General features: G+C 43.2%; 1 protein-coding gene across 1 annotated transcript; it reads right to left on the minus strand.

The window, feature by feature from the left end:
- Window positions 1–261: 261 nt before the first annotated feature.
- Window positions 262–4,619, minus strand: FZD1 (frizzled class receptor 1). Its single transcript, XM_089533255.1, has one exon. It carries the CDS (start codon window positions 3,920–3,922, stop codon window positions 2,123–2,125), a length of 1,800 nt encoding a protein of 599 aa, XP_089389381.1. The 5' UTR covers window positions 3,923–4,619; the 3' UTR covers window positions 262–2,122.
- Between the last annotated feature and the right edge of the window lie 13,035 nt (window positions 4,620–17,654).

The following is a 17,654-nucleotide window of genomic DNA, read 5'->3' on the forward strand; positions in this document are numbered from 1 at the left end:
ATCTCTAAGCTTTTTAAAAATCTTGTTATAACAGAAACAAGTCTGACACCACGAACTGCAGTTCTTTCATTAACTGTACACACCTTACATTCATTCCTTCTAATATAAGCATAGTGTCTTGTTTAGTTAAGACAAAAGAACTATATAAATAAAGGCTAGTTTCACTTCATTTAAAAATCCCTACAGTGTTAGACAGTAAGTACACACTAAAGGTCTATGAGAAATTCTAGAAAGACAAGATACTTTTGTACAAAACCTCAATTTATTTCAAAGAAATTAAAAATATGTATTTTATATATATTTATATATAAACTTCTATTCCTCTATAAATATAGATGATCTTGCAATAGTGAACAGAAATAAATGCATACCAAATTCATATAGCTATGCATTTTAGGGTATGGTAAGTCATAGATCATATTTAGGACAGGTGCTTATATAAAAAGTTTGAAACAGTACAATCAGAAGAGCAGCAAATCAGTTTTGTCATACAAAGGATTAAATATTAAAATGTGTTTTGCCAGTTAAATTTGATGCATTTTGTATAAACCGGTTAAGGAAATACGAGCCATAACAGTTTAGAGAGAGCACAGACCAATCATACACAGGCTCTCTTAGCTTTACATATAAATTACTATATTGAAACATCAGGCTTATAGATTCTTGGGGGTTTGACATCTCATCATTCAGCTGAAATTTATTTTCCCTGGTGGCATAAATCACCATGCCTTTCAATCACCTCTTAACAAGAAGGAATTCAAACTCATCAGTTATAAAGAGACAAAATATCAAATGTTATCAATATTTCTGAAAATCAAAATGATCTGAGTTTCTGGACTCTCTAACTAGGTTTGTGTTTTTCACTCTTATTCATGGACAGGCTTTGTTTACAAAAACAGCTCAGCAATACGTTCTTGGTTCTCCTCTCTCAGCAAACTCATTAAACAGAAATCAAAACAAAGCATAGCAAACCCTACCAAAAAAAAAAAAGGGGGGGAGGAGCAAACTGTTAAGAAATGAACTACCAAAACACAGTCAAAATGCAAAATCCTCTTATCACTACAGGGAAATAATGACCTTATTTTTCAAATAGAAAGAAGTTGCCCCTTCCTGGTTTAGCAAGCTAACTGCAAGTTTTATATATTACAGAAAATTATGGGCGGGGGGTTTTACATTTCTTCTATTAGGCATATATGTGTGCAGGAACAGCTGCTGAGAAAACTCTGCTCTCGATTTCTTACTTCTTAAAAATAGGTCACACCTTTAGGCAGGGCTGAGATTCCCTCATAAAAGTTTGGTGGTTGAAAAAGGAAGTTTTCTCAGGTTAGGTGAGAGATGCAGTTGGGTAACCCAACAACTCCTCTCCCCAAACTCCTCCCACACTGGATCTGGAACAGGTAAAACTGCTTACTCCTTTACTCCTTCAGGTCATACTGAGCAAGGATCGAGAGGGTTAGATTCCTCCACTCCCTGTCTGTTGTTGTTGATATGCAGAGCCACAGAAATTGGCCATGCCTCTCCGCTCAAGCAGCCACCCTGACAACTTTTCCATTAGTTTGAAGGACATCTTATAAATGATCTCAGAATTGTAACCAGTTACTCCTAGACCGACAGGCAACCACCATCCTACCATGTGGGACGAGGGAAGCGTGTGTGTAGTGGAATAGAACAGCTATTTTTATTCCTATTTTCCCACTTTTGCACTCACCCTGAAAAGACAGCTTGCTTTTCCTTCTTTTCTTGAAAATAAAATGGGAGGAAAAAAATCTGCCAAGGGGGTTAAAAAAAGTTCTAAATAATTATACAAAAGTGAGAATTTTGCCATTTAAATACAAACATACTTACAAAATCTTACAGAGGCTATTTACAACAACCTCAAAGTCACATTCCTAACTTTACAGTGAATTCAGTCCAGCAGAAGATGGGGAGCAAACAAAAGGTCTGTCTCCTTGCCAGCCTTTTTTGTTATCAGGTTTCCAGAGGCTGGAGAGATAAGTCCCCAGACCGAGAAGTCTCCAGAAAGTGATGGGCAAGTGTGCATTTTCTCACTTCTGGGGTGCAAGAAGGTGGGCAGCCAACAAGGTCTTTCACCTATCCCTATCCCCAGCTGGTTGTCTAGGCCTCACACTGTGGTCTCCCCTTGCTTGCTGTTGGTGAGTCTGGTATAGAACTTCCTCCAAGAATTAAGCGTTTTCCCAGACCAGATCCAGAAGCCTGAGGTAATGCCTACAATCAAGGTCATGAGATACTTGATCATGAAAACCGTAAAGTCAGGGCTCATGGGCGGATGGTGGTGGCTACTGGGGCAAGGAATGGCATAGCTCTTGCAGCTCTGAGCGAACCAACTCCGCTCCCACTGTTCCCGAAAGGCTTGCTCGTAAAAATAGCAGGCGATGACGATGGTGGCGGGCACCGTGTAGAGGACGCTGAAGATGCCTATCCTCACCATCAGCTTCTCCAGTTTTTCCGTCTTGGTCCCGTCGTGCTTCATGATGGTCCTGATCCGGAAGAGGGAGACAAATCCAGCCAGGAGGAACGACGTGCCGATGAACAAGTAGACAAAGAGCGGCGCCAAGACAAAGCCCCGCAAGGCATCTACATTGTTGATGCCCACGAAGCAGACACCGCTGAGCACATCGCCATCCACCTGCCCCAAGGCCAAGATGGTGATAGTCTTGATGGCCGGCACGGCCCAGGCGGCCAGGTGGAAGTACTGTGAGTTGGCCTCGATGGCCTCGTGGCCCCACTTCATGCCGGCTGCCAGGAACCACGTGAGGGAGAGAACGACCCACCAGATGGAGCTGGCCATGCCGAAGAAGTAGAGCATCATGAAGAGGATGGTGCAGCCTTCCCGCTTGGTGCCCTGGGCCACCGTCCGCAGGCCGCCGCCGATGCCGTCGTCGACGAAGCGCTCGTTGCAGACGGCCTTCTCCTCCAGGAGGAAACCGGCGACGTAGGCCACGGCCACGGCGGTGTAGCAGCCGGAGAGGAAGATGATGGGCCGCTCCGGGTAGCTGAAGCGCTTCATGTCCACCAGGTAGGTGAGGACGGTGAAGAGGGTGGAGGCGCAGCAGAGGACCGACCAGATGCCCACCCAGGTGCGGGCAAAGCGGAGCTCCTCGGGGCCAAAGTACATCAAGCCGTAGGGGCGTCCAGGTTCGCAGGGGGCCCCGCAGTCCTTCTCCCCCAGAAAGTGGTAGTTGAGGTAGGAGGGCACCTGGAGGCCCCGGGGGCAGGTGAAGCGGCCGCTCCTCTCCGCCAGGTGGCTCCCGGCTCCGGCTCTCAGGTGAGGGTGGCTGGTCCAGAGCTCCGGCCGGAGGGAAGGGGTTGGGGTGCCCCTCTGGTCGGAGGTGTTCTGCCCCACGCAGAGCTCTCCCGCCCCGTGGACGGGGAACTTCTCGCAGCGGAGGGTGTCCGGCCACTGGAAGCCAAACTTGTTCATGAGGGCCTCGCAGCCCAGGCGGGCCCTTTCGCAGAGCGAGCGGCAGGGGGGCAGCGCCTGCTCCAGGACGGTGCAGACCGGGGCATACATGGAGCAGAGGAAGAACTTGAGCTCGGCCGAGCACTGCACCTTCACCAAGGGGTAGAACTGGTGCACCTCCAGCCCGGCGTCCTCCTGGTTGGTGTGGCCCAGCAAGTTGGGCATGATGGTCTGGTTGTAGGCGATGTCGGTGCAGAGCGGGATGGTGATGGGCTGGCAGTAGCCGTGGTCCGGCACCGAGATGCCCCTCTCCCCGCCGTTGGCCTGGGGCTGCAGGGGGGGCTGCTGGGCGGGGGGCTGCTGGGGCTGCCCTTCAGCCTCGGGACACAGCACCGCCACCAGCAGCAGCAGCAGCAGCAAGAGCCCCCCCAGCCCCAGCCCCAGCCCCAGCCCCAGCCCAGGAGGGCGGCTGCGGCGCCCGGCGCCCCACTGCTCCGCCATCCTCCTCGGCCTCCTCCCCGCGGGCGCTTGGGCTTCTTCCCTCCTCGCCTGCCAGCCCAAACTTGAGACTCATGAAGGAAGGGAAGGGAAGGAGGGAGGGAGGGAAAGGAGGGAGGGAAGGAAGGAAAGAACGAAAGAAAGAAAGAAAAGAGGGAGGGAAGGAAGGAATGAAAGAAGGAGGGCGACCACAGGCTCCTTCTCCTGTTCCTTCCCTTTCTCCTTTTCTTTCTATTTCTCCTTCCCCTGTTCCTTCTCTTTCTCCTTTTCCTTCTCTTTCTCCTGTTCCTTCTCTTTCTCCTCTTCTCTTTCCCTTTCTCCTTTTCTTCCTCCTTCCCTGTTCCTTCTCTTTCTCCTTCTCTTTCTCGTCCTTTTCTTTCTCTTTCTCCTTCTCCTGTTCCTCCTCTTTCCCTTTCTCCTTCCTCCGCTGCAGCTGGGAGCTCCTCTCGGCGCGGAGTCCTCTTACCGCCGCCTCGCCTCCTTCTCCTTCTTTTTCCTCCTCCTCTCCTTCTCCTGCTCCTGCCTCCTCCTCCTCCTCTTCTTCTTCTTCTTCCTCCGCCTGACCATTTGTGGCAATCCCTCCAGTCCCTCGCGCCGGTTTCCAGGCGCCCCGCCGCCTGCCTTCCACCCGGAGGGAGGGGCCTTGAAACCGACGCCGAAGTTTTTAACCCGCATCAGGGACCGTCGCCCAATAGCCCTCCCCGAGCCCCAGCGCAAGGGCAGCAGCAGCAGCAGCAGCAGCAGCCTCCTCCTCCTCCTCCTCCTCTCAGGCCCCCAAGCCCCTCAGCCCCAGGCTCTGCTGACTGCCCTTCCTTCCTTCCTTCCTTCCTTCCTTCCTTCCTTCCTTCCTTCCTTCCTTCCTTCTCTCTCCCTCTGCCTCTCTTACTTTCTCCCCCCTTTCCTTCTCTCTCTTTCTCTCTCTCTCTCTGCCTCTCGCTTTTTTACTTTCTTTTGCTCTTTCCTTCTCTCTTTCTCTGTCTGACTGTCTGTCTCTTTCTCTCCTTCTTACTGTATCTTTCTTTCTGAGTCCCCCCTCTCTCATTCCTTCTCTCTCTCTTTCTCTCCCTGTCTTTCTTTCTCTCTTTCCTTCTCTCTTTCTTCCTCTCTCTGTCCCTCTCTTTCTCTCTCTCTGTCTCTTTCTTTCCTTCACTCTCTGCCTCTTTCTCTCTCTTTCCTTCTCTCTCTCTTTCTGTCTCACCCTTTTCTTCAGGATACAAATGGAAGTGTGGAGGGGGAAGGTGTGTGTGTGTGTGTGAGAGAGAGAGAGGGGGGGGGGGCCTGGGTTGACTGGGTTCTTGTGAAGAAAGGAGGGGTTTTGTTTTTTTGACAAAAAAGAAGGGGGGAAAGTCCTGGGAGAATAGGCCCATATGCTCTGGAGGCAGAATGAATGGAAGGCGGTCGACAACGGGGTGCTCTCTCTCTCTCTCTCTTTCTCTCTTTAACCACTTTTTAAAAGGTGGTGGTTCCCACTGACAAAAAGGCCAAGGAAATAAAGATGAGAGGGAGAGAGGGAGAGAGAGAGAGATGAAGAAAGTGCTCAGAACAGAATTTGGGGAGTTTTAAAGTTTCCTCAGGCTGCATCCACATTGGAGAAATAACCCAGTTTGGCACCACTAACTCTTTTTCTGGCTCAAGGCTATGGAATTCTGGGAGTTGGAGTTTGTTGTGGGGCCCAGAGCGGAGCCCCACAACAAACTCCAACTCCCAGAATTCCATAGCCTTGAGCCAGAAAAAGAGTTAAAGCTATAAAACACTCATATACATGTTGCAAATTCATGGTCTTTGGGCCTGCTCAAAATGGAGGGCATTGTTAAAAACAATTCCTCCTGGACAGAAATGTAGGACGTGTCCTGAAAAAGGAGGACGCCCAGTCACCTTGAGGCAGGAAAACCTTGGGCTTCTTGGCACTGTTGTCCTTCACCATCTGCCCATCCTTGAAGCCCTGGCATGGAATAAGTTCTTATTTTATTTCATTTTTTATTTTTATTTACAAAAGAAACAAACATTGAGTCACAGCACCTTCCCAGAAAGTTCGGTTTCAATGACATTTTTTTCTCCGCCACCCCTGACTCCACAAAAAGAAGAGCAGACTAATTGGACTAATATTAGTATTATTTGGACTAATATCTCAGAGGAATTGAAGACCACATCAATCAAGCAATCATAACTCAGAAACAAATTAGGAGGCCCAACTCTTATGTAGACACATTATGAAGTACCCCAACTTTGACTTATAGCAACCTTATAAACAAATGACCACTGTCTCTGTATCATCAACTGCATCTGCATTGCCAAACTGCACTTTAACAGCCATGGTTCAATGTTACGGGATCCTGTTTGTTGTAGCATCAGGGTACTCCAATAGAGAAGGCTAAATATCTTATAAAACTACAAATCCCAGAATTCCATAACATTGAGCCACAGCAATTAAAGGGGAGCCAATTTGTATTATTTCCAAGTACAGAGACAGCCATCAACAGCCCTGCTCAGGTCTTGAAGATTCAGGGCCGTGGTTTATATAAATGATTATAAAATAATTATAAATAAAATAAAGATCTATATTAACTGTCTTATACGATAATACCATAAAAATAAGTACAATTATTTTAAAGTCATTTTAAAATGAAATGAAGACTGAGGACTTTATCACACGGGGACAGGGACGTAGCTAGGATTTTAGGAAGGGGGGGGGTCCAGACTAAGTGCCACCATTATAATGGGGCTTGGGTGCAGCGGCGCAGCAGCACGCACCATTCATTTTTCTAATGGAAGGGGGGGTCCAGACCCCAAGAACCCCCCCTCCTTGGCTACGTCCCTGGCGGGGACAATTGGAGTATAAATGGGGATTATCCTGTGAAAATCGCACATTCGCAATTAAGATTTTCACATGACGTTGCAATTAAACGGCCATTATCCCGGGAATATCATGCAATTGTGATCATGCTTTTCACATGACGTCATGTTGAAAAGCAGTTAAAGTGCCATTAATCCGTGAATAACCAGGCAATAAACAACAACAAATCATTCATGGGAAAATCCTGAAAATGTTTTCTTGCTGTTTATTCCCTGGTTATTCCTGGGATAATGGCTCTTTTGTCATGGCCTGTCACTAGGTATCCCTTATCTGAAATGCTTGGGCCCAGAAGGGTCCATATTTCAGATTTATTTCATTTTGAAATACCTGTGTTTGTGTGTGTGTGTGTGTGTGTGTGTGTGTGTGTGTGTGTGTACACACACACACACACACACTAAGATATCTTGGAGATGGGCCCAAGTCTAAACATTACATTCATTTATGTTTCATATACCCATTACACACATAGCCTGAAGATAATTTCATACAAAATGTTTAATAATGTTATGTGTGGAACAAACACATAAAAACTAAGCGGGAAGGCTGAACCATCCTGTTTGTTTACATTGAAACTTCAGAAAGCAAAGGTGTCACTATCTCAGCCACCCACAAAAAAAGTTTTGGTGTTTGGAGTATTTCAGATTTTCAATGTCCAGCAAAGGGAGGCTCAATTTGTATTGGGTTATATGTTGTTATTATTAACATTGAGAATTCATTTCCAAACAGAAAGTTTGATCTGATGGTGGATTAAATCCAGAATTCACACAAGTAAAGTAAGTAGTAAGACTTCCCAAATGTATTCAAGTTTATCCTCTTTAATATCTCTTCTTGTTCATTTTATTTTATATGTTAGCTTTTCTGATAATTCTATAGATCGCACTCTCTTTAGCCACTGTTGTGTTGAAAGATTCTCTAATGTTTTCCATGATTCCACTGTTTCTAACCTTGAAGTGCTTAAGTGTAAGTCCTCATCATGTGCCCAAGGAAAGTCCAAAAATGCAGGTAGTTTTTCTGATCCAGATCAACTAATGAGTGCTAGATATTTTCATCTCTAGTAGGACAGGATCTTTTGCAAAGTGAATGGGATTTAATTCCCCATAAGAAACCAAACCACTGTAAAGTACTTTGAATTAGAGCAAGCTCACAACAATATATTACTGCCTAGAAAATTAATTCCCCGCCTCCCATGTTGCTTTGATGAATTCCACTTACCATATATACTCGACTATCAGTCAACTTCATGTATAAGTTGAGGGCAGGTTTTGGGGCCAAAATTATGGATTTTGATATGACCCGTGGATAAGCTGAGGGTAAAACTTAGGAGCATGTAACAAAGAAACTAACGGATGAAGCAAAGGAAAACAATGCCAAAGAACACAAAATTCTGACAGGTGTAACTGTGTTTACACTGAAGACTGAATGGATGAGAGAGTAGAGTGGGGTCAGTACTTCCAGAACAGATTACGCTCTTTCACCAGGGGATGGTTCTCTTTTTAAATAAGAATTAAACCATAATGCTTACATTGACCCATGGATAAGTCGACTCTGGGGTTTGGGGCCAATTTTTTGACTAAAATTTCTAGGCTTATACATGAGTATATACAGTATATTAGTGGGAATAGGGACGTTTGAGGGAGGATAGTAATAGGTGATGTCAGTGAACAGACTGATACTTCAAACCTGTGAACCCTGCCTCTGCAACACCAATGACTGATTCAGAATGAAGGGTTTGGTAGGGATGTTATAGACATGGAACAGGTTTGGTCAGTAGGTGCATCTAACCCCAACGCATCCCACCCCTGCTTTACCATACTGTGTTGTACTGTTGTTTTCCTATCGTTAAACTCACTTCTTATATGTGACATGACAGTTTCCAGCAAAGTGGCCAAGGTGTACTCCTCACTGAAGTGCAATTCCCAGCATTCTGCACAATAGTCTGTGCTGGCTAAAGCTGATGGAAGTTGTGATCCAAGAGTATCTGCATGGCTACCATTTGTCATCCCTGCTTTAAAGACAGGATTTGTGCTCCCTTCTGGAAAGGAAAAAACAGCTTCATCCTCATAAAAATGTCATTAAAATTATTTTAAATACTTTGTATATCATCAGTGATGCAACTGATAATTTGTATAGCTGTAACAAGGCAGAAGCATGAGAAATGCAACAGCTGAATACTAACTAAGAAATATCAATAGAATTCAAGCAGTGTCAGATGTTATCTGCAAAGCGTCTCATAAATGTGTTGAAATGACCTACCTAGCAGCCACCTATTCCTGCGCAAATGTAATCTCACAAGGCTTTGAAATTTGTTCTGACACTGCACAAACACAATGGATGACGGTTCACCAGCGTCACCACTGTTCCTGCCCCACTGTAGACCTGCAATGACCTCTAGCCTCAAATGGCCAGTTTTAATTCCAGTTTATTTCCACCTATGTTCTAATTATTGTCCCTTGCTGCTTTAATACCAAACTCTTCCTGTTATAGAATCATAGAACCATAGAATCATAGAGTTGGATGAGACCACAAGGGACATCCAGTCCAACCACCTGCCATGCAGGAACACACAATCAAAGCACCCCTGACAGATGGCTATCTAGCCTCTGTTTAAAAACCTCCAAAAAAGGAGACTCCACCATCTTCCAAGGGATTGTGTTCTACTGTCAAACAGCTCTTACTGTCAGAAATTTCCTCCTAATGTTTAAGTGGAATCTCTTTTCCTCTAGTTTGAATCCATTGCTCCAGGTCCTATTCTCTGGAGCAGCAGGAAACAAGCTTGCTCCATCCTCAAATACTTAAACCGCCCCCTGAAATACTTAAACAGAGCTATCATATCAGCTCTTAACCTTCTCTTGTCCATGCTGAACATACCTAGCTCCCTGTCTCTCCTCATAAGGCATGGTTTCCAGATGCTTCACAATTCTGGTCACCCTCCTCTGGACATTCTAGATGGAAGAGAAGAGTTGTAATCCAAACTCCATCCCTTTGTCACCGAGTTACCTCTGCCTTCCCAAGAGTCTCCTGGTTAAGGATGGACTTTTCAATATTTACAGAAAGAAACATTTGGGTTTCTTTTGCATTACACAAGTATATCATTTATAAAGCACTAAGTTTCTCCCACAGAATCCTGGAATTTCTAGTTTGGTGAGGCACTAGCGATCTCTGACACAACATTCTGAATACTTCATGGGGTGACAAAGCAGCTGGGAAGGGTGTACGTTTGCCCCTCCTGTTGCTCCATTGCAGGGCTTCCTCCCCTAGAAGAAAGCCCTGTAATGGAGCAGCCAGGAAGGGTGCAGATTTGCCTGTCTTGCCCCAAAGGGGGACCAGGACCAGACTGGGTGTTATCCCTCCTCTGGGATCCTTCGATGTGATTCCCTCCCCCCCAGTGATGCCACTAGATGAAAGACTTATAAAAGTATTAATTATACAAAAATGCTGATTGTCCATTTGTTTTTTAAAATCCCCACTTAGAAATGTTATCTCAGAAATTTCTACTTTAAGTTTCACTCTGTTTTCTGACTGGGTTCATTGTAGACAATCAAGTAAGTTTATTTCTAGTTTAGAGACCTAGAGGCTACAACATATGTGTAATAACGCAAGGAGGGTGACCAAGATGATAAAAGGTCTGGAAGGCAAACTGTATGAGGAATATATGAGGGAGCTGGAGAAGAAAAGAGTAAGAGGAGATATGATAGCCATCTTTAAATATCTTAAGAGCTGTTGATTTTGAAAAGTGCTTAGAAATGTCATTTGGGCCAAAGAACTATAGCCAAATTGTTAATTGAGGTTGGCTGTGGGAACATAGAACTAGATAACTACAATAGCACCACTGGTTGCTGGTCAATTTGTAAGCACAATTCAAAATGCTGGTTATGACCTACAAAGCCCCATACAGCTTGGGTTTTGGCTCTCTGAAGAACCATATCTCTGTATGAGACGGTGGTTGCATCTACACTGTAAAAATAATGCAGTTTGACACCACTTTAACTGCCATGGCACCATCCTACAGAATCCTGGAATGTGTAGTTTTGTGAGGCATCAGCACTTTTTGGCATAAAAGGCTAAAAATCTTATAAAACTACAAATCCCAGGATTCCATAGGATGGAGATACAGCATTTAAAGTGGTGTCAAAGTGCATTATTTTGACAGTGTAGGCACACCCTTTGTGACCTTTGAGGGAGATTCTTCTCTCAGTTTCACAGCCTTCCCAGGCACTTTTATTGGGACCAAGGGAGAGGTCTTTCTCTGTGGCTGCTATGGTTGTCAGGTTGAACATGGGATGCATAGGTAACAGCTACTGGAAAAGGGAACTGTAGTGTAAAGTTCCATCAGGCGTAACTATGTGTTCTCGCTCACCTTGTCCCATATTAACTTAAAAACCCTAGCGGCTACTTCCAGACTTTGCAACTGTCTCCCAGGGGAAGCTAGGATGACTCCATCCTTGCTGTCCTTCCTCAAACAAGTGAAAACTTCTTCTGTTCTGACAGAATTTTAGAAATTGACTACAACGTATCACTAAAATCTTCATGGCTGCGATCATGACACTGCTGAGCAGAAAATGTTTTATGGGATGACACAATATCCGTCAAATACTCAGCTTTCATTAATTAAACTAATAGAAAAAGTTTTCCAGCCTTCATAGTCTGAGGATAAAACCTGAGACCATACAATTTCTTCTGATTTCGGATCAGACATTCAGGGGTCAAGTAGCTGGGTCATATGTAACAATTGGTTAGTTTCCTACATGTTCATCTAATTTTGTCTATCATACATCTAACCTAATTCCAAGAACAATATGCATCCAATTCTCTCTCTTGCAACAGAATAACATTGTGTTCTTCTGGGTTTGACAGTTCATTCAGCCAGTGTAATCCTGTCCTCATACACACAACAGTAGCTTCTATTGTGTTAAATGAAAACTTTCTCCCAGGTAAATGTGTATAGGTTTGCAACTCGTTTCTCCCCCCAAACTGATATCTAGTCAATTGGGCAAAGAGTATCTCTTATTGACTCTGTTTTTACTGAGATACAGTCACTAGTTAGAACATTTTTCCTGTGTTACTTACAGATAAATTGCAGGCTAAATATTTAGGCCACTTCCTTTCTCCCAGCAGTGCTGTCCCACATTCTGAAAAAGTTACTACCAACATCTAGTTATAATGAACAGAGTGGAATGCATGTTTTGAAACAGTATATTATTCCCTATGTTATATATGTGTTGTGGATTTATTTTATTTTTTTGTAATAATCATTCTCAAATACAGTAACACTTGGCTACTTGAAAATTCATAGCATATTATTTTTATTAAGCTTTATTTATATAACACTGTAAATTTACACAGCACTATACATACAATCTTTTAATTAGACAGTTCTAATCATATGACTTCTGTATTGAGAAATAAATATATTTAAGTGACTACCAGACTGCTTTTTTTCCTTTCATATGAAGGTAAGTAAAAGATGAATCAGCAGGTGAAAATTTTCCAGTTCTAGTATATTTTTACCTGTAAAGGCCTTTCTGTTGTATTGTACTATTTTGTTATGATTTTATTTCTACAGACAGTTTAATATCATGTTAATCTTGATTATTGCGTGTGTTTAATGACCTCGGTTTTACTTGTTTGTCGTTTTTAACAGTAAGCCATCTTGAGTTCCAGTCTTAGGAGAAAAGTGAAGTAAAACTAAAGTTTCTGATTGATGGATTGCATCAAATCAAAGGCTTTATCTGGTTCAACATTCTTTCCACACACAGTGGGCAGCCAAATGCCAATGAAAAGTCAACAAGTGGTACATGAATTTAATAGTACCCTCCCATTAATGTTCACTAGCAACTGGAACACAGAGGCGTAGCTTCAAACATAGCACCTATATAAATTACTATTATTATTGTTATTGTTATTATTATTGCTGTCATCTTTTCCCTTCCAGCTCTCGGGGTTAACAGTGCAATCCTATCCATATTTGCTAAGAAGTATCCATGGGGCTTACACCCTAGTAAGCATGCTACTATGCAGAGCAGGCTTGGATTCAGAGGAAGCAGAAGTGAAGATAGGAGGAGGGAACATTAACAAACAAAGATAGGCAGATGACACAATACAACTAGCAGAAACAAAGATAAAGAGCAATTACTGAAGAAGTTCAAGGAGGAAAATGCCGAGATTGGATTTATGCTGAACATTAAAAAAAAAAATACAGACCACACAAGAACTCATCCTAGACAATGAGAAACTTAAAATAGTCAAAGAGTTCCCATATTTTGGTTCAAATATTGACCAAAATAGAGACTGCAGTCAAGAAATCAGAAGATTAGGACTGGGAAAGGCTGCTATGAAAGAACTGGACAAGATCATAAAATGTAAAAACATAATTCTGAACAATAAAGTAAGGATCATCCAAGCCATTGTATTCCAAATCACCATGTACGGATGTGAGAGCCGGACAGTGAAAAAAGGAGAAAGGAAGAAAATCAACTCATTTGAGATGTGGTGCTGAAGAAGAGTACTCAGAATACCAGGGATGGCCAAGAAGACAAATAAATGGGTCCTAGAACAGATCAAGCCAGAACTGTCCCTCAAAGCTAAGATGACATTAAGTATGGGCCACATCATGAGGAAAAACTAATCATGGGAGAAGACAATGATGCTAGGAAAGGTAGAAGGCAGCAGAAAGAGAGGAAGACTGCATGCTAGGTGGACAGATTCAATCAGAGAGGTCACAGGCCTGAGTCTGCAGGGCCTGAGCAGAGAGGTTGAGGACAGGGAGATGTTTCATCCATACGGTCAGTCAAGGTGGACTCAACAGCAGCTAACAACAACAATTGTGCTTAGGATTGTAGTTATGCTACAGTCCTATTTACATTTACCAGAAATACATCTGATTGAATTCAATATGGCTTACTTCTGAGTAGACATCCATAGGATTGTAGTTGATTCCTGCTTGAGAGACCCATATACAGTCAGATGGTCACAAATTCTCTCTGCACATGTGAGCTGCTCCCAACAGAGGAAGCAGAGCTTGGGTAAAGTTATTTTCTTAGGTTACTGTTCTCAGAATTCCCCAGCTAACAGGGTCACTGAATATGGGGATTCTGGGAATCTTTTTTTTAACCTAACATTTTGTGTCAAGAAAGTCAAGAAAGTCCTGACTTTTCTAGTCAAGAAAGACAGCCTGCATAAATGAAGAAACGTATGAAGCAATTTAGAAAAAACTAAACTTGCATGCTTCATCAAAAGCAAATCTCACATACTTTGGTGTCATTGCTCCCAACTAAGTGGTATCTCATCTCAGGAGAAAAGCAAAGTATAAACTCAACAAATAAAATAAAACAGGCATATGAGGACTACAACCTTAGTAGGACAATTCAAGAATCCACAGCAGGATTTAATGGTTAGGATTCCTCCCCCTCTTATTGTGAATTCTTAAGGACATTAAAGCCAAATCTTTTTTATACACCAATGAGAAGGGTCTGACTCTATATCTCAAAACAATGAACTGTCAAAGTGGACTTTGCTCCGTGGTCTTTACTGTACTATAACAACTTTGCCAAAGAATTCACTTCCAATGGAACCATTTAAACCAGAGAGTAGCTGGCAGTCTGCCAAGATGATAAACTGCACTATCTAGCTCAAAAATGTCTCAAAACAATCCAAGAAGGAAGACTTTGAAGAGACCAGAAGAGGCTTAAATAAGATGAATTCAGGGGTTCACTAGCTCCTTTTTCAGAGGTGAGTCTGGAGTCAGTTTTTGGGATGTGACTAATTATGACAGATGGTGGAATCCCCCAAAGATAATAAAAAATATTCCAAACACTCCAGAATTCTAGGAGTTAATCCCAGTTTGGTGTCTGGAAGTCATTGCCAAAGCGAACCTTGGGAAATGCCATGCGACTGCAAATGTATTACAGAGCAAACACCTGTTTTAAAAACTAGCTAATAAATGCCCAGCTCAAAAATGCTATGAACATCATTAGACGTACTCACAAAGGGCAATATCAGAACCTTCTTTGTGGCACACATTGCCTAGCACCCTGTTTATGCTATATGCCCGTGAAAGTTGTTTTACACATGCAGCGTGAATTATGTGCCAAAGGGCACCAGAATGCTGGCAACAGAATGTTGCATCTACAGCAACAGTGGGTGTTGCAGTTGTGCACTATATATCGTGCATTGTGGTTGTGCAACATAACATTGCTCATTGAAATTGCACATTATGTAATGTGTTGTGCAGTGTGGCAATTCTGCATAGGGGTTGTGTATTTCTGGCTTAATGTATCCCCCTGTGTGGATATTTACACTACACTGAGGGGAGTGGAACTGCAGCCATAGCCTGCAACTCAGGGATAGTGCATTCCCTTTTCTCATTTCAATTACAGTATAGCTAAAGGCTTTTTGCTTTTATTGACATAATAGTAGTAACTGAGAAGTTTAAGATCTGATAACACTCCCATGCTTTCCTCTTCATGTGTACACAAAATGTATGTAGGGGTGGGATGAAACCATATCAACTGTCCCTGCAACCGTTTGCTGGAATGTCTGCAGAGGTATTCATAGCTGCTCCTTTACAAATGTCTGCAAATGAACACACATGTGAAATGTCATTTTCAACTAAAATAGAAGACCAAAGAGTGTTATAGCTAGATTTTACTAGAAACAAGGAAGAAGTTATCACTGGGCAAGTGGAATGTGAGGAAAGGCTTATGTTGCTTTCTGGGCATCTGCAACCTGTCCCCAAAGCATCTGTTTATCTCCAACAGACTCAGCAAGTATATTTGCAAATAAAATAAATATTATAGCAACCTTTTCCCTCCAATACAGAGCTAGGAGGGAAAGTTAAATGTTTTTAGACTAGAACTATCAACACAGCCATGCCAGATGGAGGATTATGGGAACTGTAGTCCAATAGGTAATCCCCCCCCCCCCAAGTGCAACTACTGTAATTGTTCAACTGAATCAAAACTCCATGGCATCATCCTTGAATTTCTCATTTCTTGGGAAAGATGGGATACTCTTGGTTGTGTCCTACAAATGATGTTAATAAATCTGTACTCCTGTTTTTTTTAAAGGTAGTGGGGAGTTATGTCACATGGATGTATGTTTGCTTTCATGAGCACTTTTAGCTGAAAATGTGACAAACATATCACCCCACATACATAGGAAGTTTTTTACTGCTACTGAGGACTATATTCCCTTTGGATGTTATGTAACAACGTCTTGGGAATGAGATGGTGCTGATAAGCAGGCCAGAAACCTGCAGTGGACAGGATTGGAAGTGAAATTGCCACTCCTTTTCCCTATTCCTTCTTCACATTTGCCCATAAGTTTCAGGGAAGGGAGAAATTGTCTGGCCATAAGTTTGAGGTCATTGCTTGCACAGGGCATTTGAAATTAGGCTTCGGCAAGGTTGTTCCTTACTGCAGTATATAAATATCTATAAAAATAATCCTTTTTGGCTGCCAGGTATTTTCCAGCCAAGCATGCTCTTTCTGCATTCTGTTTCTACTTTTGAGTATACATAGCTTTGCGATTTTTTTGGGGGGGATGTCATACTGAGGAGGGAGCAAGCTTGTTTTCTGCTGCTCCAGAGAACAGGACCAGGAACAATGGATGCAAGCTACAGGAAAAGAGATTCCACCTCAACATTAGGAGGAACTTCCTGACAGTAAGGGCTGTTCGACGGTGGAACACACTCCCTCGGAGTGTAGTGGAGTCTCCTTCATTGGAGGTCTTTAAACAGAAGCTGGATTGTCATCTGTCAGGGATGCTTTGATGGAGATTTCCTGCATGGCAGGGAGTTGGACTGGATGGCCCTTGTGGTCTCTTCCAACTCTACGATTCTATGATTCTATGAAAATTCATACTTACAGTCTGATGGATTACAAAAGTCCATTTGGGACTAACAACTTTTCTTCATTTGTTCCATACTCTCCAGCTGTCCTAATTTGGCAGGTAATGTCATTTTGCATTCTTAGCTAATCTTAAATGTCCCATGCTCTCTCCCTTCCTCCCATTTCCCCCCTTTGTCCTCAGATCACTTTGAATGATGCAAACTGAATTCACAGTGCAAAGGTGTTTTGCACTCAATTAATGGAGAAGAGAAGAGAAAGGGAAATCTAGCCTTTCCCAGTAGGCTAAGGCAAAAACAAACAGAGGTTGCAGCCTCTCCTAATCTGGGTGTTCTTCCTCATTAATAACTTTTGCCGTGTTAACCATAGTCTCACCTTGCTTGGCCACATGTGTCCCAGTTTTCTGCTGTGGAAAATTGGAGGTTATGCCTTCCCATACTACTTTGCTCGTGGCTCATTTGTTCTGGAAATTAAAGTGCTAAAGATGAAGCAAATAACCTGATCCCAGGAGGACACTAAAAACTGACAAGAAGTGTTGACAATCAGGCAGCAGTTATTAGCAAGTTTCTCTTCTACCCAAGACTCTCTGGAATTGCAGGGCCTGGCGTAGGGATACATCACAATCTCTGTTTCTGTCCCTTTGCAATTCTCCTTGCAGTTCTAATCATAATGGGGGGGAAAAGGTTTATCGTTGTTGTTGTGTGCCTTCAAGTCTGACTTATTCAGAGTGAGTTTGTCATTGCCATCCTCTGAGGCTGAAAGAGTGTGACTTGCCCAGGGTCACCCAGTGGGTTCCATGACCGAATGGGGATTTGAACCCTGGTCTTCATACTCCAGTGCACAAACCACTACATCATGCTGGTTATTGTTATTAGGTTTGGATAAATAACATAAGATGTAATTTATCAATAGCCACCAAGCTCAGTCTGTACTTTATGAAGTGCACATAGCACTCTGTCCAGCACATATCCAATCATCATGATCGTTGTCGTCATCATCCCCAGTGTCTTAAAGCATCTGCTGTTGTGCCACATTC

Source organism: Sceloporus occidentalis, unplaced genomic scaffold, assembly GCF_023333645.1.
Source record: "Sceloporus occidentalis isolate IW3139 unplaced genomic scaffold, rSceOcc1.0.p SCAF_7, whole genome shotgun sequence".
Classification (NCBI taxonomy): domain Eukaryota; kingdom Metazoa; phylum Chordata; class Lepidosauria; order Squamata; family Phrynosomatidae; genus Sceloporus; species Sceloporus occidentalis.

Excerpts from the sequence above, each read along its gene's own strand:
- FZD1 (XM_089533255.1), bottom strand. The coding sequence starts at position 3,922 with ATGGCGGAGCAGTGGGGCGCCGGGCGCCGCAGCCGCCCTCCTGGGCTG.